The sequence below is a fragment of the Bubalus bubalis genome, chromosome 21, assembly GCF_019923935.1.
Source record: "Bubalus bubalis isolate 160015118507 breed Murrah chromosome 21, NDDB_SH_1, whole genome shotgun sequence".
Lineage (NCBI taxonomy): Eukaryota > Metazoa > Chordata > Mammalia > Artiodactyla > Bovidae > Bubalus > Bubalus bubalis.
The window spans coordinates 38,663,073-38,682,640 of NC_059177.1; the positions used below are offsets into that span (position 1 = coordinate 38,663,073).

At 45.7% G+C, this 19,568-nt stretch overlaps 1 protein-coding gene across 23 annotated transcripts in view; it reads left to right on the forward strand.

Moving 5' to 3' along the window:
• The window catches only part of CADPS (calcium dependent secretion activator), a 463,291-nt gene that overhangs the window by 257,716 nt on the left and 186,007 nt on the right, over positions 1-19,568 (forward strand). For all 23 annotated transcript variants that reach the window (XM_044934052.2, XM_044934055.2, XM_044934056.2 and 20 more), the window contains exon 7: positions 18,309-18,420. In XM_044934052.2, the coding sequence (XP_044789987.2) occupies positions 18,309-18,420 (112 nt within the window). The remainder of the gene's footprint in view (positions 1-18,308; positions 18,421-19,568) is intronic.

A 19,568-nucleotide genomic window follows, 5' to 3' on the forward strand; every position in this document is an offset into this window, starting at 1 on the left:
TTGATTTTGCTCCCCTCCTTCATGGGCAGGGGATGAAGCTGTGTGACAATGTGCACTCAAGAGATCATGAATTGTCTTATCATTTAAATAAATCTGGAAACTGTGAGGGGAGGGTTTAAACACTTAGATACTGGGAATTCTGATTTTAAACAAATTTACTTACCACATTTTACTCAGTGTCTTCACAGAGAGAGGGCAAAAAAAAAGGAGGGAGAAAAGAAGGAAGTTAGGGAAAAGGGAGGGAGTAAAGAGAGGGGGGATATCAAACCAGACTCATTCATTTACTCACTGAGGATTTTCAGGATACTGGGTACCAGGGATTAACTGGAGACCAGGAGCCTAGATCCCTCCCTTCTGCTGTGATCCCCCACCTCATTCTCCCTTTACTTCACTAGAGGAGGGGGACGATGAAGGATGTGGGTGGCTTGATGGCAGACCCCTCCCCTCTGGTCTCAGCCCAAGCACCATATCCTCAGTCTGTCCCCTGATTATCCAACCTAATGTAGCCCTGCCCCTGGCATTCTCCGTGCTGTGACCCTACTCTACTCTCTTCACAGTGTCTGTCCTTCCCAGAAATCATCACACTTATTTATCTGGTTATTATCTGTCTGGCCCAGATGATAAAACCTTCTTCGTGAGTGCGGGGACCTTCTCTGTCTTATTCACTGACTCTTGCCCCAAATCTAGAACAGTGCCTGGCACATATGGTGATCAACATAGAGTGGTTGGTGAATTTGTGAATGAATGAACAGATAAACAACAACAAAAACCCAACAACAAATGAGAAATATCAAAGCAAAATCAATAAGCCTGCTGTCATTCACTGGAAAACTCAGAGAGAGTAGCAAGGGCAGCTGTCTAGTCAGTTCCCTTTTGTCCCCAATTCTGTCTTATGGCTCCTGCCCCTCATCTTGCAAGTCCAGGGCAGAAGTCATCTGCCTGGCACCCAGTAACTCATCTCCATTGTAGACAACAGCAGTTAGGTCCCGTGTCTATTATTGAATTGATTTGGATTAAAGTACATGGAGTCAGAGGTCTCAGAAACCTACAGGAACCCTGGACCTGACCCAGAAAGTCTGTCAGGGGATGGGTGGGGAAAAGGCAGGTGGAACACTCTAGGAAAGTCTTTGCCGTTGGGCAGCTAAAGGGGGAATTCTTAGTGAGCTCCTCTACAGACTAGAGAAACTCCCCAAGTACAGCTCCAGTGTTATCACTATGCCTATTATGATTTATTCAGTGTTTTATGTGTTATAGACACTGTGTCAAATACTTTATGTGTTCTATTTCATGGAATCTCATAGCAATCTATGATGGAAAGTCTGATGAGTTTTCAGATAAGGAAGCTGAGGCCCAAAGATTTTAAGTAGCTATCCCCTGGTTACCCAGCATAGAACAGATTTCTAGCTGGCCTAGAGTAATTGGAATATTCTATTGATAATGAAAGTTACTCTGAAATTAGAACTCATCAATAGTGTTATTTCAGAATCAATTCTTTATTCAGCAGACATTTGTGAAGTGTCTAAAATGTGTAGGTCACTACTCGATATAGATACGGCAGAGAGCAAAGCTGACAAAAGCTACTCTCCTTCACAGGGTATGGCCCCTAGTGGGGGCAGATGAGCAATAAGCAGACAAAAGTGAAGTGTATGTCAGATGGCAGTAAGCGCTGAGGATGAAAATGGAGCAGGGAAGGAGAATAAGGAGCCTGGGGATGTTCTTTTTTAGACATGGTGGTCAAGGAAGTCTTCACTGATAAAGTGACTTAAGCCAGAGCCTAGAAGAAGCCAAGAGAGTAATTCATCCAGGGCACAGAGGGGGAAGCGTTTCAGACATAGGGAACAGCACATGCAAAGATGCTAGGTGGAAGTATGCACGGCGTTTTCAAAGAACAGCAAAGAGACTGCGCTGGCTGGAGCTGAGTGAATAAGAGTGAAAGTGGCAAGATCAGAGCCAATGCAAGTCCAACTCCGGTAGTGCCTTGGAGGCCGTAGTGAAGACCTTGTCAATTATTTTGACTGAGCTGGAGAAGCACTGGAATGTTTTGAGGAGGAATGATGAGAGCTGACTTGCATTTTAAATGATCACTATGGCGAGATACAGAGAAGGCACTGGCACCCCACTCCAGTACTCTTGCCTGGAAAATCCCATGGACAAAGGAGCCTGGTAGGCTGCAGTCCATGGGGTTGCTAAGAGTCGGACACAACTGAGCGACTTCACTTTCACTTTTCACTTTCATGCATTGAAGAAGGAGATGGCAACCCACTCCAGTGTTCTTGCCTAGAGAATCCCAGGGATGGTGGAACCGGTGGGCTGCTGTCTGTGGGGTCGCACAGAATCAGACACGACTGAAGTGACTTAGCAGCAGCAGCATGGCAAGATAGAGATATAGAGAACCAACTTATGGATACCAAGGGGGAGAGGTAGAATGAATTGGGAGATCGGGATTGACATATATACACCACTGTGTATAAAGTAAAGCACTAATGAGAGCCTACTGTATAGCCAGGGAACTCTACTCAGCACTCTGTGGTGACCTAAATGGGAAGGAAATCCTAAAAAGAGGGGTTATGTGTATACATAGAGCTGATTCACTTAGCTGTACAGTAGAAGCTAACACAACATCATAAAGCAACTCTACTCCCATAAAAATTAATTAAAACAAAATAGATCACTATGGTTTGCGGGGGGGGGGGGGGTGGTTGGAGAATACAGGGGTTGAAGAAAAACAAATTAGAAGGCAGTGTACTAAGTCAGGGAGGAGATGACGGTGCCGTGGGCCAGCGTTGGATGAGTGGAATGGTGAGACATGGTCAGATTCTGCCTATTCTTTGAAGATGGGACCAGTAGATCTTCTGGAGTCACAGATGACTCCAAGCTTTTGGCCAGAGCATCTGGAAGGATGGGTTTGCCTACTGCTGACCCGAGGAAGACTTCAGGGGAGCTGATTTGAATTGGAATGGGTAAGATGAGGAGTTGAGTGTTGAACGTGTTAAGTTGGGGGTGCCTATGAGACATCATTAGTGTGGTCGGTGTAGACCAGGATTTCTCAGCCTCAGCGCTGCTGGCATTTTGAGCTGGACGATTTGTTGTTAAGGTTTCTCTTGTGCGCTGCAGAATGTGTAGCAGCAGCCCTGGCCTCCACCCGCTAGACGCCAGTAGCAGTACATGCACCCACCACTTCAGACAACCCAGAACACTGGAGTGTGTTGCCATTTCCTTCTCCAGTGCATGAAAGTGAAAAAATAAAATGAAGTCACTCAGTCGTGTCTGACTCCTAGCGACCCCATGGACTGCAGCCCACCAGGCCCCTCCGTCCATGGGATTTTCCAGGCAAGAGTACAGGAGTGGGTTGCCATTGCCTTCTCCCAGAATGTCTCTAGTCATTGCCAAACGTGTCCTGCGGGCTCAGAACCATCCCCACGAGAACCACTGCTACAGACAGAGAAGAGGTCCATAGACTGAAGCCTGGCTATGCTGAGGTCTGGAGAGAAGATGAAAAAAGCAGCAAAAGGGACTGAGGAGGCATGGCCCATGAGGCAGGAGCAGAGCCAGGAGAGGACACTCACACTTCACTTGCTGCTTGAGTGAATCTTGGTGGTTTTGTTGGTTAAAAAATTTGCAAACAAGTCCATCATGGTGTAGGTATAGAGAAGTTTATGGTATGTAGATCCTGGCTGTTTGTGACAACCCAGGTGTGCCAAAGGAAGGTTTAATCACGGCCTTCTTCAAGAAAATCTCCCAAGTTCAACACATGAATTTCTAAAGGGTCCTTTAAACCCCTGCCACCTCCAGGAGCCCCAGTTAATAACAGTGACTAACTGTTCAGCCAAGCAGGTGTTCACTGTGCTGGTGCTTTACCTGAATGATATGGTTTATTCTTTATAACAACCCTAGGAGATAGGTATTTTGTTTATCCTCAGTTTGCAGATGAGGAATCGGAGGCTCCAAGAGGTAGTGTATCTTGCCCATGATGACACAGCTTTTAGAAGATGGAGCCGAGTTCAAAACCAGAGCATCTGACCGTCTGAACACACATTTCTAGCCACAGCACCTTGAGGTGTCCTCACTGGCTGCACCTACATTTTCTGCACTCTGTTTTCCGATACATTCAGCCTCAGTGTGGTGGAAATCTGACAAAGCAAAACAGAGCCCCTACCAAGTGGCCAGTGGAGGGCATGGAGAAGGGTCCAGAGCTGACGGGCTCCAGGTGGCTTTCACTGCAAGGCTGGTGTCCGTCTGTACACGAGGCAGAAGAGGACGCAGGAAGAAAGCACTCAGTTATGCTAGTGTGACAAAAATAGATTCCATTATAAAAAGACAAGGAACATTTGTGAAGTCTTCCGAAGCACTGAAATTTGTTATGACCACGGGGCTAAAGAAGGAGGTTTTGTTACTGTCAAATCCCAGAGCTGGTGAGAAAACAATCCAGAGGCAAGTGGTTGGCTCTTGATTTGAGCATCTCAGGTACACCTGGCCGAGTGCCCTGCTTTTTGTTTATGTCTCTCATGGCACTAAGACAAGAGAGCACGTGGGCCTTGCAGGTAGGAAGAAATAATGACAGTATCTGCCTGTGTACTTTTTCTGGGCAAGTAATGTGAAGCTGATTTATACTGAGAGCATGTGAGCAAGTCAGCATTGAGTGGGCGTTAAAGCTCATCCTGGCTCCTATCAATTGCCGGAACTTCAAATTGACTATTGCTGTTATTTTTAGATCATTTTTAGTATTTATTTATTTATTTGTCTGCACCAGCTCCATCTAAAGATCACGTGAGATCTGTAGTTGCCGCATTCAAACTCTTGGTTGAGGCATGTGGGATCTAGTTCCCTGAATGGGTATTGAACCTAGGCCTCCTGCATTGGGAGCATGGAGTTTTAGCCAGTGGACTCACCAGGCAAGTCCCCAAATGTATTATTTCAGAGTGAAAAGCAAGTGCCAGTCATGGAATACTAGTTATATCTGGGCCTGAGACAGTCTAGGCAGCAGAGTCATCTTACGTGCTAGACTCCAGGAGGTACAGTGCCTGGGACCCAGATGTTCCTTAAGAGGATGAGAAATTAGCTAAACCTCAAAAGGAAATATTTTAAATCCAAATTGAAGATAATTACAAAATAAAAAATAATATTGAATTACATGTCTCTTAAATTTACCCTCCATCACTAGTCGATGGCAAGTCAATCCAGCTTTCATTCGGCTTTGTGTATGTTTTTGGCAAGATGGTCTGGAGGAGTCCTTTCAGTATGTTTAATATCTGTGTGGGTGGGAGTTCCAAAATTACTGTAGCTGGGCCCTGGGAGGACCCCTGTGGTCAGCGCAAGGAGAGCCAGACTTGAGTGGAAACATAGGCAATGTTTTCACCCCAAAGGCAATGGCACCCCACTCCAGTACTCTTGCCTGGAAAATCCCATGGACAGAGGAGCCTGGTGGGCTGCAGTCCATGGGGTTGCGAACAGTCGGACACGACTGAACGACTTCACTTTCACTTTTCACTTTCATGCATTGGAGAAGGAAATGACAACCCACTCCAGTGTTCTTGCCTGGAGAATCCCAGGGACTGGCGGGGGCCTGGTGGGCTGCCGTCTCTGGGGTCGCACAGAGTTGGACACGACGGAAGTGACTCAGCAGCAAGACAGCGTCAGTACACCTTGGATGGTTGAGTGGTAGTGATATTTCTCTACAAATGAGATTGGTCACTTTTCAGGAACAAGTCTCTGGCTTCACTCTGGACCTGTGCCATCACACTTGATCTCGAGAGCAGTCTTCCCAGTGCTCTAAGACAACACCTCAGTCCTTACTGAAGGGCATTTGGCCAGCTGGCCTATTCAATGTTTCCCTCTAAGACTCCTGGCATTCATGACCACTCCCGGTGGTTCCTCACAAATGTGAAACAGAGAGAAAAAAGAACAGATCCACCAGCCAGTCCCTGGGGGGACGAGACAAGCACGGCTCACAATGGTGTCCTCGGAGATTCCCCTCTGTGGGATGATGGGAACCCAGCCCAGGGAAGCAAAGCCAACAATAGCTCCCACAGTCCCCTCTATCTATCAAAGGCTGCTGGGAGGTCTCACGGGAAGAGACTGGCACTTGGAGGGCAGCCAATGCTCCCAGTGGCCATCCCTGAACCCCCAGTGCTGCCTCTGTGTGCCCTCCACAGCTCGGGTGCCCACTCAGACAGAGCTGCAAATGTTGGGGCACTCAAGTGTCACTGAGGTTGGCTTGATGCTCATCGCCTTCCATGTGGGCAGCTTAATCTGGAATGCCTTTGATGTGGTTAAGTCTTCCCCTGGGAGCGCTTGACCACAGGTGGTGTGAGAGACACAGGCTGCCTGCCTCGGCCTTAGGAAGTGTCTGACCCTCCTGCTCCCTAGGGGATCTGGTCAGTGCCTGTGGCAGCCTTCACCAGCACACTCAGGGCTGAGTCCAGTTCTTACACTGTGGAGAGACAGCCTCATTTCACACTGGCAGATAGAGTGGTTTTATGGGGACATATGAGCTGGGAACTATTTTTTTTCAAAGCAGCAAGGTTTTTAGACGGTACTTATTGAGTGACTGCAATAGACTTTTTAATAATATGAAAGGACTATAAGATGTGTGTGAGGTCTCCCATATGTGCTGTCCTAGCTGAGGGCTCCAGACCATTCTGTACGACATAGAATAGAACGAGGATGATGTGATTCAGCACCAGATGAAGGCACTCTATCAGTGATCTGTTGCCATGTCACAGACTATCTCAAAACTCAATAGCTAAAAACACAGTCATTTATTTCATTCACTTATGTGCATATTCGGAGAAGGCAATGGCATCCCACTCCAGTACTCTTGCCTGGAAAATCCCATGGACGGAGGAGCCTGGTAGGCTGCAGTCCATGGGGTCGCTAGGAGTTGGACACAACTGAGCGACATCACTTTGACTTTTCACTTGCATGCATTGGAGAAGGAAATGGCAACCCACTCCAGTGTTCTTGCCTGGAGAATCCCAGGGACGGGGGAGCCTGGTGGGCTGCCATCTATGGGGTCGCACAGAGTCGGACACGGCTGAAGTGACTTAGCAGCAGCAGCAGCATGTGCATATTGCTTGGGGGTTAGCCAGTTCATACCAAGCTCAGCTGGGTGGCTCTGCTTCACCTGTGGGTCTGGTTGGCCTTGGCTCCTCTCTCTGGGTTGGGCTCAGTCCTGCTCCAGGTAGATCACTGTGGGATCCAGATTGAAGGTCCAGAGCTACCTGGAGGAAAGTCTACTCACAGTGATGACAGAGGCTCAGGAGAATAAGCCCAACCATTCAAGCACATTTCCAGCCCTTGCTTCCATCACATCTGCTAATACCCCACTGGCCCAGGAAAGTCACCTGGGCAATTTCAAAGTCAAATTTTGGGATTATATACTGTGCCCAGAAGGAGGCCAGGGCAAGTAGTCACATGGACAAACCCAACACCAGTGGGGCAGGAAGAAAGCTTTTCTCCTGGAGAAGGCAGGGTAGAGTGAATCCCTTTGAATAGTCTGATACACTACCCCCCACCCCAGGGTCAAGAGAAAGCCAGAGAAGGATGATATACAGGATGGGGGTAAGAGGAAGTGTTTCCGGCCCTTCCTGAGAAAAGGAAGTCTTGAGAAAATGACAGTGCATTTTCAGCTCTCAGTCCTGTGCCATTGCTGCCAAAATAATCAACTGAAATTCAAGTCCCAATTTTACCGTCCCCATGCTGAGAAAACACAAAAGTCATTGCCCAGATGGTTTTGAAAACACTTGCAAGGTCAGCTCATAACCTGATGATTGATTCTGCTGCTGGCAGTTGGAGTGCTGTTGTGTGTTACTGAGATGTCCTAAATAATTGTGGAGGTCTTATTGATGACTAGACTGGGAAGCATTTTTCTCACCTAATTCTAACAAGGGGATGCTAAATGGGAAGCATTATTAATGTCCTCATTTTACAGGTAAGAAAATGGAGGCCACAGACATTCAGTCAGCTCTTAAAGGTCTCTCAGATAGCCACTCAGTGGCTCAGCTGGTGTAGAACCCCGGTTGCTAGACTCTCAGGCCTGCTCTCTTAATCCTGAACTCCATAGATAATGCTAGCTGTCAGTGCTTCTCTCATTTAATTGGGGGACAGGCAGATAGGAAGCGCTATAGGTAGATGGTCATAATGTGCCCATTTTATAGACACAAAAACTGAGCTCCGAGAGACAAACTCATTTGCCTGATATAATTAACTGCGAAATGATAGAAATTAAACAGTCTGACTTCAAAATTCATCCCCACTGCTCAGGCTTCCTCATTTGTAAATAAGGAGCTTGGCCACAGTGATCATCAAGGCCCTAGTCAACTCAGTCTGTTGCTCTGTCTCTCCTAGTTGTTTTTCATCATTTGGTGCAGGTTCTTAGTGGAGCCAACTCGGAGTGCAAGGGGTTTGCAATGCATTTTGTAATTCCCCTGGCCAGGTTTTCTGACAGCGTTAGTCTCTCTGACTGTATACCTGTAAATCTTCTGGAAGCTGCAAGGTGTCCTAAGGCAGGTTCAAGTTCTAAAGACACAGGCCCTCCTAGCTACTATGAGAATCACAGGTTGCAACCCAAATAACCAGCTCAGGTTACCAGAGCAATTATAGGAAAAGGCATAGTGTGGGGAATTAAATAAGGGTTGGTCGGCTGAGTCACAGAGAGAAGAAAGGGAATGAACATATTCTCGGCAGGCTCCTGCAGGCGTCTTTTTGGTGTCTACCATGCAGTGAACAGTTCAGTTTTTCTAATGGTCCGTAGGACCTTAGAATAGAGAAAGACAGCTAGGTGATAGAGATGCAGGAGAACTTCAGAATGGGTAGACTGCCATCATTTCAAATGACAGAAACTCACCCCATTTCATCATGATAGAGGATATCTTTATTCCACGCCACAAACTCCAACCCTGACACTCAAGTCATATGAGGTATTGTCATCTTCGGGATTTAGCCCTTGACATGTCCTCCCAGCCCTGCAAACCCCATGACTCCCAGCCCCAGGCTCACGCCACCCCACTGCAGAAGCACTGCATACCCCATCCACGCTCATCCCACACCGTTCTCTTCCTTGACTCCAGCCTTGGGTTTCCCATTTAGATTCTTTTTGACCACCTATCTATTTTTTTATGAGTCAGCTTCCAATAAGGAATGCCACCTCGATTCTAACAGCTGGATAGGATCTTGACAGAGCCAGGCTTTAATGGATTTCTGGTTTCTAGTCTGGAATGTCGAGAGCTTGGAAGGCATGGGTTTTGTTGTCAAAATAATAAAAAGGCTGAACAAACAGAAAATCAGCAGCTCTCCGTAGATCCATCAAGGAATTTAAGTCACAGGGAAAACCACTGCACCCAAATTTAGAGAGACAGACAGAGAGAATCATAGCCTACTGGAGCAAAGACTGGGAAAAGAAATTGCTCCTGGATCCACATGGGGTTCCATTTACTTAGTATGTCACTTTCAACAAAAATGGTGAGAAGATACAAAACACAATTCAAAGAGACCGAGCAAGTATCAGAATGCAGCTCAGATATGGTAAAGATGTTGAAATTATCAGACTGGATAAATCAACTATGATTAAAATACTAAGGTCTCTAATAGCAAAAAGAAAAAAAAGTAGATAACATACAAGAACAAGAGGGTAATATAAGCAGAGAGATGAAAACTCTAAGGAATCAGAAGGAAATGCTCAAAATCATATAGCCAGGCTCTTATCTTTAAGATGAAAAAATATTAGTCTCCCTGCCCTTATTATAGAGATAAGTAAATTGTTTGTCCAATGATTCATCCAAGATCACATAGCTAATGAGAAAACTAGGATTGATAGGCAGATCTTTGTACCCTATCTCCTCTGGCCTTCATTCACCAGGCATTTATCGAGTGTTCCTTCTTCAGTGGGCAGAGCTAAACACTGGACTGCCACAGTGATGGGCTTGGTCCCCACTCTTATAAAGTTTTTGGTAAAGAATTTTCCTGTACTTCCTCTTTCACTTTGCCAAAGAATGTAAGTCCAGGTGAACCCAACATTATTAAATTTCTCTTTCAACTTGAATCTCATCTCCAAATGTGCCTATGAGTGTGAATAAAGTCACAATTCATTGAATCCATTCCTTCAGGAAATGCTTATTGGACATGCACCACGTGCCAGGTGCTGTGCTCGGTGTTAGGGATACAGCCATCCTTAGACATTGTGGGTACACAGGCATGAACCCTGCCCTTGGGGGAGTTCAGATTCTTGCAGGAGGAGACAGACAAGAAATCAAATAAAGAAGTGCGGGTAATTAATTGCTTCTTGGTAAAGTTCTAACTGTCCACTCATCCACCCTCTTTCTGGCACTTCTGACCTTTCTTTTCTGAGTGACTGGCAGTTCCTTTGACTACGCTGGGGACGCCTTAGCGGGACAGATTTGAGGGGAGAAAGTTAAAGCTGAAGTTTGGACACATTGGATTTCTGATTGCTGGAGAAGAACTGTTCCAGTGGAAATGTCAGGTAGGCAGATTGGAGCCTCCATCCCTCTGCCTCCTGGACAACCCAATTTCTACAATGCAGACACCTCATTTGTGTAGGCAAGAGGGAGTTTAGCTTTAGTCCATTAAATGCCCCGAGTCACATCCTATCAATTAGCTTGCATGAAACACATCATGGTGGTGCAATTGATTTGCTCGATGTAGAGTAGCACGCCGTCTGCCTTGAAAGGCAGGCCAAAAGATTTTAATGTAGTTGTCTCCAGGCAATTAATAACTTTATCCCTCTTAGCAACAGGACCAAGGGACTTTCATTCCCTGAAATGACACTTCTCCCTTATTAAAGCCCACAGTTAATTTTACGAACCACACCAATCTAACACCCAGCTTGCATGAGCCCTATACCTTGAATAAATGCAAATCTAGTCTCCGTGACATGAATGATGGCCTTATGCTGAGCATTGCCATGGCAACTAATGACATCATTCCCCCCCCAACACCAAACTGCACAAAATCCTATTCTCCAAGGGTCCTTAATTGCCTAACATGGATGTGTTCTTGGCTTACTCACATACGCATTCGTAAATATCATTCTGTTGTCAGAGGTTTGCAGTGGATGTTTACTGTCATTTTGGGAGGTATATTCCCTTTGTGGCAAATGTTGTTTTTTGTTCATGAGGGGGGTGGGGGAAATTCTAATGAAAATTACTGTGTGTATTTGATTAGCAACATTTGTTGATAACATATGGTCTGAGGAGGCTTCCGCAAATAAGAGGCTTTAAATAGTAAACAGAGATGGGACTGTGATGGAGCAGATGCTCTCTGAGCACATAGTAGAAGGTGGCTTTGCCCGTAGATTCCTCCCTTCCTCCATCCAAGCACATCCCTCTCCCCTTTTCTACCCCATCCCAGATCAAAGCGTTCATTTTCAAAGCAGTAATGCTGTGGAACAGGTTCGGAAAAATAACGTGCTGTGACTTTAAAAGTCATCTCCATCCTTCCTCAAATATGAATTATCTGCTACTCTTGTTTATTATTTGATATTAATAATGATGTAGTGTGGCTGAATGACTCAGCCAGCTCAAGTGGATCTGAAAGCAGCATTTGGACACCACGTGTCTGAAACACGGTGATACCCAATCCCCAGGTTTCCTGTACACCAAGAGCCCTAGCGAGAGCTCCGGGAAGGATTCCGAGCAGCACGCTGAAGCACCATGCGGCGAGCTCTCCTCGTAAGTGCGTGTTTACAGTTTATCTCTGTGGATGTGCTCTGGTGAGCATACTCCTAATCTGCTAATGAAGATGAAAACATTTCCATTAGACTGAGCTGGTGATTGAACTGTGTGTGTAGGAGGGGTCAGCAAACGTTTTCAGTACAGAACCAGAAAGTAAATAATTGAAGCTTGTTGACCATAAGGTCTCTGTCATAACTACTCACCTCTGCTTTTGAAGTGCAGAAGGCTATTTGTAAATGGATGAGTGTAGCTGTGTCCTAATGAAACTTTATTGTAAGGCATTGAAATTTGAATTTCATCTAATTTTCATGTGTCCCAAAATATAACTCTTCTTTAGATTATTTTTAGCCACTTGAAAATGTAAAAACCACTTTTAGTCCATCAGCCATACATAAGCAGGTAGTTAGCCCATAGACTTTAGTTTACCCGTGGTCTGTAATCCTAACATGGAAGGCTTACTTTTTTTTGGTGCTTTCCGTGTGCTGGATATTGAGTTGAACACTGTATATGCAAATAGCTTATCTGCTACTTATCCTTCCACCCACCCTCTAGGATCAGTACTGTTCTTAACCCAGTTACAGATGTGAAAGGCGAGGCTCCACCTCACACACAACTGTTGTCATTTCTGGACGTGACATCGCCCTAAGTAGACTATAACATCTGTAAGGTCAGCACTGACACCTCATTCATCTTTGGATCCACAGAAGCACCTTGCCAAGTGATTTGTACATGGTAGACATTCAGCAAGTGTTCTCTAAATACAGGAGGGCAAAGGACAGGTCTGCGTCCTAAGCAATGGAAGTCAGAGCTTCATCCAACACCAAGGCACATATAGTTTATTCAGCTGTTCTTTTCTTTGTTCTCCACCCTCTTGCAAAAGGTATTTGATTTGGAGTGAACATGCATGTCTCGGTACACGTTCCTTCATATTGGGAGGCGCCACTGTGGGTGATTGCATTGCACAGTCTCTGCTTGTGTTGCTTCTGGTTGAAAAGACCAGAAGTAATGACAGTGGTTCATTTGGTAACCTGGTGACACTTTCCAGCATTATACTGTCGGCTCCCACATTGCCTCCAGGCCTTGGCCTTGTGAGCTAACCACTCGTGACCTTCAAAGACCTGCTCCTTGCTCATCAGAGTGCTGTCCTTGGCTGCTATGTCTTTTGGGTCCCCCCTTCGTGTTCCCAGACACCGTGTTACACTTCAGAGTGTTGGTGCTCCAACAAATCTTCAAGGAGATAAAGCCCTCTCTTTGGCTTAAAGGAGGCAGTCACACCCTTGGGTATCTCCTGTGTCTGATCTTTTCAAAAATCCCCTGAATCTGGTGACATGACTTTTCTGAATTTGTCACATCTTCCTAGTCATTAAACAAATGTTTGTTGTATGTTGGGCCTTGTGTTTGGTACAGTAGATTTTTTTTTAAAAAGTCATGCTCCTTGCCCCAAGATATTCATCTAGAGAGGGAGCTAGACACACAGATGATTATCAATTCTAACACAGCTCAGTAAGTCATGGAGAAGCAGTCAAGCTCTATGGTTTGATGCATGGGCTTTAGGATCAGAAACTCTGAGTTTGAAACCCAGTTCTGGAATAGCCTGAAACCCTGGCCGAGTTACTTAACCTCTCCAAGTCATAGTTTCTCCACTGATCAAGTGGCAATAATCACAGGATATGCCTTACAGAACTGTCAGAAGGATTAAATGAGATAATCCATGAAGAGAGCTCAGCCCAGAACCTGGCAAAATAAGCACTCAATTGGTGACTGTTTTTAGTGCTTTTGTGAGCTGGTTGTACAGTGTGAGTACAGTAGCAGGTGTGGTAAGATCTCAGAAGAGGGCCACCTCACGCACTTGACTTTATGTATTCTGTGTTCAGGGAGAACTTAGTTAACCTTCCCAACTGCTGCTTGCCATAAATACTATCAACTTCTGGTCTTTTCCAATCAGAGCGGAATTTTATTTCAGGCCTGTGAAGCTCTGAGAAGAGGTATTCATCTTAATAGCCGCAGTCAGTTCTCAACAAAGGAAAAGAAATGAGCAGAGAAGAAGGCAACCATGAGAAACAGATTCATTTATCAATGTTTGGCTCCGCCAAAAAGACCAGGTTCCACCACTGATTGATTTGTCTGCAGGGTATGTAGCACTCTGTGAAGCATATTGAGCATGTGAAATACATTGAGTGGTCTCATCCTTTCTGAAACAGAACTCAGCCTTTGAGTTACAGAGGTAGTTGATGTTAACAGGATCCCGACACCAAGGAGTAAGTTGGTGGCATTTGGGAGGAAGGCAGCTTGGCCACATGGCTAAAAGTTTGGGTGGTGAAGCCAGAATGCATTTGCTCGCTGTGACCTTGGACACATTACTGTCCCCTCTGAGCCTCAGTTTCCTCATCTGTCACTAGGGGGGAGATCATTATAAGCATTTCACAGGATGGCCAAGGGGGCTTAAAAAGATAAAAATACACATTTGACCATAGGAATGTGTGACCAGCACATACTAAGCTCTCAAGAAATATGAGCTGTTTTTGTTATATTCAGGTCTTTTCCATGGTTGGAAAAAAATTTCCATGATTTTTTCCCAGAGAGGAGAGGGGCAGGGAAGGTGCTGATAAGTAAATCTCCTTGGGGCGCCTCCGAATAGGAAGCATTGCGGAAAGGAGCTGGGAGTGGTTTTCACAGAGTCTTCGGACTGTGACGCCCTTCCCGCCGACCACCACCATCGCACGTTCTCTGACCACGCTAAACAGACTGGGTGGCCTTGGGCTCAGAGCCTGATTCATGAGCTTCTGACCCCTGTGGCTGCGCAGGCCCCACACGCAGACATTTGGTATCATCCATGCTCTTCATTCCTGTCTTGAAATTCTTAATTCTTTTATCTTTGACCTTGAGTCAGTTAAGTGGGGTCTTATGGAATAACACGCATGTGTTTGAACAGAGGAAATACTCAGAGAAAGGAAAACACTGTGTTTTAGTGTCTTTAGCATTTTTCCTGCCTTTTGAACAAAAAGCCCACATTTTCATTTTGCCCCAGACCCTGGAAATAACGTAGGTAGTCCTGATTACACTGAGGGCTTTCTCTTTTTTCCTGCGCCACTGAACCGGGTCGCCATTTTGAAATCCGGGGGATAAGCTGGGAGTCGGTAGCAACCAAGCAACTTGAGGTGAGCCAAGGGTCATGGTAGGAAGCCAGGGGCACAGCTGCAAGCCTGGTGGAAGGGAAAGGAAATCACTGGTCAAAGGTTCAGAGTTGTCAGGACAGCCTCCAGTAGCTTGAACTCCATCCAGCTGATGAGGTCTCAGAGACCTTGGCGTGCCCCACGGTCTGAGTCATGTTGAATGCCTCATGAGCTGAGCAGCCTTGGGTGGCACCAGGGGTCCAGGCAGACTGGAACAGGCCAGAAAAATCCTTGCACACCAGTGTCCAGGACAGTGTCCCAGGGATCCAGTGTGAGGAATGCCCAAGGACCTGGGATCAAGGCCTCTTTGTGACTGTGATAAAGCACCTCATTTTAGAACACTTTTGGTTTCCAGCAGGAATCTTCCTTATTTCCTTGACTAAGCATGATAAATGCCCAAAGAAATTCATAGCACAATTAATCATAAATAGTAATGATCACTGCAAAATTGTTAATAGTTCTTGTTGTTGAATATAACATTAATAGCAGCAAGAGCTATAAATGGGAATTAAGAGATTTTGGTTCCAGCCCAAATTGATCACAGTTCACTGGAATAAAATGGACAAGATCTTGAAGTTCTTAGTTTTCTCATCTTTGAAACGGGCACAGTATGAACTTTTTACCTTGTGTAGTAGGAAGGGTAAAGTCCCTCTTGTTTGTTCAGCAAAGAGTCAGATACTTGCTGCTGCTGCTAAGTCACTTCAGTTGTGTCCAACTGTGCAACCCCGTGGACGGCAGCCCACCAGGCTCCCCCGTCCCTGGGATTCTCCAGGCAAGAACACTGGAGTGGGTTGCCATTTCCCTCTCCAATGCATGAAAGTGAAAAGTGAAAGTAAAGTCGCTCAGTTGTGCCCGACTCCTAGCGACCCCATGGACTCCAGCCCACCAGGCTCCTCCGTCCATGGGATTTTCCAGGCAAGAGTACTGGCGTGGGGTGCCATTGCCTTCTCCAGTCAGATACTTAATAAGAGCTTAATGCATATGTGTTGAATGAATAACGCAGAAGATCAGTGAGTGTCATGGTTTCTAGAATACATCCATGTATCCTTATTTGGGGAAGGAAGGTAGTTAGAGTTTGAGGGGCTCTTACCCTGTCCCAAGCCTGCTGCTATTTACTGTTTATAACTGGTCTCTGAAATTGTGTTATTTTCTCACTAAGAGAACTGAAGCTCAGGGACATTGACTCACCCAAGTCCTACAATCTGCCAGTGACTTAACAGGATTTGAATGAAGAATGTTGGGTTCAAAACCTTACGCCTTGTCATGTTGCCTTTGCTGGGACAGAGGCTCCCCATCTTAGGAGCTTGGGAGCAGCTGCAGTAGCTGATGACCAAAATGAGGTGCTTCCATCTAAACATCTCACATTTTGCTGTTGCATTTGACCTGTTGCTGCTTGTCCTGTCTCATGTCCTCTTCATCCTCCACCTTTCTCTCTGTGGCTGTGGTGTTTCCTCAGTGGTTCTCAAACACTTGGATCCCCGTGGAGCTGGACGTCCCCTTGTCTCCATTTTATGCTCTCTTGCCAGCCTTCTAGGTACCTCATGTTTTTGAGTTAAGTTAGTGAGATTTAGCCTATTGTGTACAACCATGAGATTAGAAGCCGGGGTTCCATCACTTACAAATGAAGAAATACAAACAGCCAGCAAACATAGAGTTACATAGTCCAGCCAGCTATTTACCACAGAAATGCCCAGGAAAACAAGAATGACAAAATTGGCCAGATGAAAAAAAGAATGGGGACACCCAGAGGAGGCAAAAGCCCTGTGATTTACGCTCTCCTTCCCATATGGTAGGAGGACAGTCACCACCTGTGTGGAAAGCGTTTTGGAAGTGGATGATCACTTCCAAGCCGTGAAAGTCATCATTGTTGAGGACAGTTCCCACAACATTGTAGAAGCACTACCATGTTTGTTGATGAATGAATGAAGAAATGATCTCCCATCTAACTCCCTGATTCCCAAGGAAATACACAGAAATGAAGTTAAAAAGTAATGTCCAACCGAATCTCAGTAATAGAGCAATGGTTAAATAAATTATGATTCATCCATAATATTACAATCATTAAAAATAATGTTCAGTGAGTAATCTATAATATGGAAATTGACCATTACATAGGCAAACTGAGAAACATTTCTATACAAAATTATATCTATTCCTATTTCCTAATTCTGTAAAATAATATATATTTGCATATTTATTCAACAAATATTTGTTAAGTTTCTTTTGTGTGCTAAGTACTGTGATTATGCAAGATAAACAAAATACACAGTCATGCATTTATGGAGCTTACAGAATACGAGAGGATCTACTTACTAAATAATCACCACAGTAAATCAGTCATTACAAATCTGTGATTCTTAGGATAGAAAATTAAACAGTACGTTCAAGAGAGTTTAACACTGGAACCAAATTGAGACTGGAAGTTCAAGGGACATATTCTCTGGGAAAGTTACTTAAGCTGAGCCCTGAAGAGTTAGCCAGGGGAGGGGTACGGTGGAGAGAAGCACTGCCGGCAGAGGGGGCTGTGCAGGCAACAGCCCGGAGGAAGCATGATGAAGAGCCCATGACCCTCTGGTGGATGACTGGGAGACCATACCAGGGGTCTGGATGGCCCCCAGTGCAATGGAGCAGGTTCCATGGGAGGGTTTAGGGCAGCAGCTCAGTGTAATCCACTCAGCACTTTAAGAAGATCACACTATTTCAGGTACAGAGTGGATGGAAGTGGCTCCTTGAGAATCATGTGAATGAATGAAAAGGTCACATGTCAGGGGCATGTCAGGGGTTCATGTCAACCCAGACTGGCAGATGCCAGGCAAGCCAGGGGCTCCCCTCTCAGGAGATCCACTATGGTTCCCAGAGATTGGTGAGTGGGGCAGGGGGTTTCCCTCATCACATCCTTCCACCTTCATTCCTCTTTAGCAGGGCTGAGCTCCAGCCATTGCCCTAGTCAACATATCTGTGAATGTCAGTGGAAATAGGACTCCCTCCCTCCCGACTACTAGTGAGGTCTCATTGTAAGGTCATATGTTAGCTCCAGCCAGAGGAGGTGCCGTCTCAAAATCTAGAGCAGCAGTTTCCAAGAACTAGGGATTGATTCATAGGCTACCGGGAACTGTTAGCAGTTACCCTGGAGTAATTTGTGGGGAAAGCAAGTGCATGGGACAAAGTTCTCACCAACTTGATTTCATGCTAATTCCAAGTGATTCCTTCTAGTGCTCTGTGAAGACCCCTGGCAACTTTCTGAGCATCTGTCTTGCATTTGTCTAACAAGTTAATTAACACTTTTTGTCATTCTGGCAGCTTGGGAGGGGAGGGAAGAGGGATGTGACAGCCAGTGATGATGCCTCGGGTTAACCCTATGTTCACCCAGCCCAAGAAGAAGGCAGGGCTAAGTTGAGCATTGTCACAGTGGAGGGCTCCACGATGACCTCTCTGATTCTGTCCACAGCTGGGGCACCCAGGGTGACTTCTCTACAACCCACGCACTGCCTGCTGTGAAGGTGAAGCTGTTCACGGAGAGCACGGGAGTCCTGGCCTTGGAGGACAAGGAGCTGGGACGGGTAAGTGCTCCCTGCAAAAGTGCAAACACACTTAGAGAATACACATAGGAAAAGATTTAGGATCTACACTCAATTGATTATCAGCAGTGTTTTCTACCTTCATTCCTATCTGATGGGAGTATTCAACAGTCAGGCGGAATACAGGACGATTCATCTTTACAGAGGAATAGCTCACTTGTGGCTGGATGATTAGTACCCCGGGGCCCCGCCCATTCAATACCAGCAGAGGCCAGCACCGACTGTTTTGTCAACCAAAAAATGTCCCCCACGTGTCTGAAACATCTCAAGGGGTGGTACCAATCCCTTTGAGTACCACTGAGATAATAATTCTTATTTGAATCATTTCTTTTATGAATAATTTCTTCTTTCATCTCCGCTTTTGACTGACTCTGCACCAAACTGCTAGTATTTTAAGAACTCCAGTTGACTTTGTTCCTTGATGGCCTAAAGTGCTTCCGTGACTCCATGGTGAAATCAGAGCTGAGGCACGACACACAGAGATGTGTGTGATCTGGCCTGTGCCCACCTGCCCAGCCGCCTCATTTTCTGTCTCCCCGCCCCTCATCCAGATGCACCGGCATCACTGGCCCGATGTCAGTCCCTCGCGCACACCAAGTTCTTTCTCATCTCAGGAGGCTTTCTCTCTGTCTGGGACCCTCTTCCCACCACCCAGCCCTCCCAGGGGCTGCTTGCTTCTCTAATAAATGCCGCCGCCTCCTCGGAGAGCCCTTTGTGGGCTGCCTGTCCTCCTTCCTTTACCCCCTCAGTTCCTTCCCTGTTCACAGCCTGCAGAATTTATCACTGAGAGAATTTCCAGAAATTTTGGCTTCTGTCTCCCCCACTGGACTGTAAAAATTCCAAGGAGATAGAAAGCAGTTTTGTCCTTTAAAAAAAAATTAGAGTGTAGGCAGTCTACAATATTGTGTTTCAGGTGTACAGCATGGTGATTCAGTATTTTCGTAGATTATACTCAAATTGGCAATTATTATAAAATACCGGATATATTCCTTATGCTGTACAGTGTACCCTTGTGTATTATTTATTTTATATATAGTAGTTGTACCTCTCAATCCCCTACCCCCTTTTTGCCCCCACCCCCATCCCTCTTCCCATTGCAAGAGAGAGACCATGAGCATGAAACTGGACAC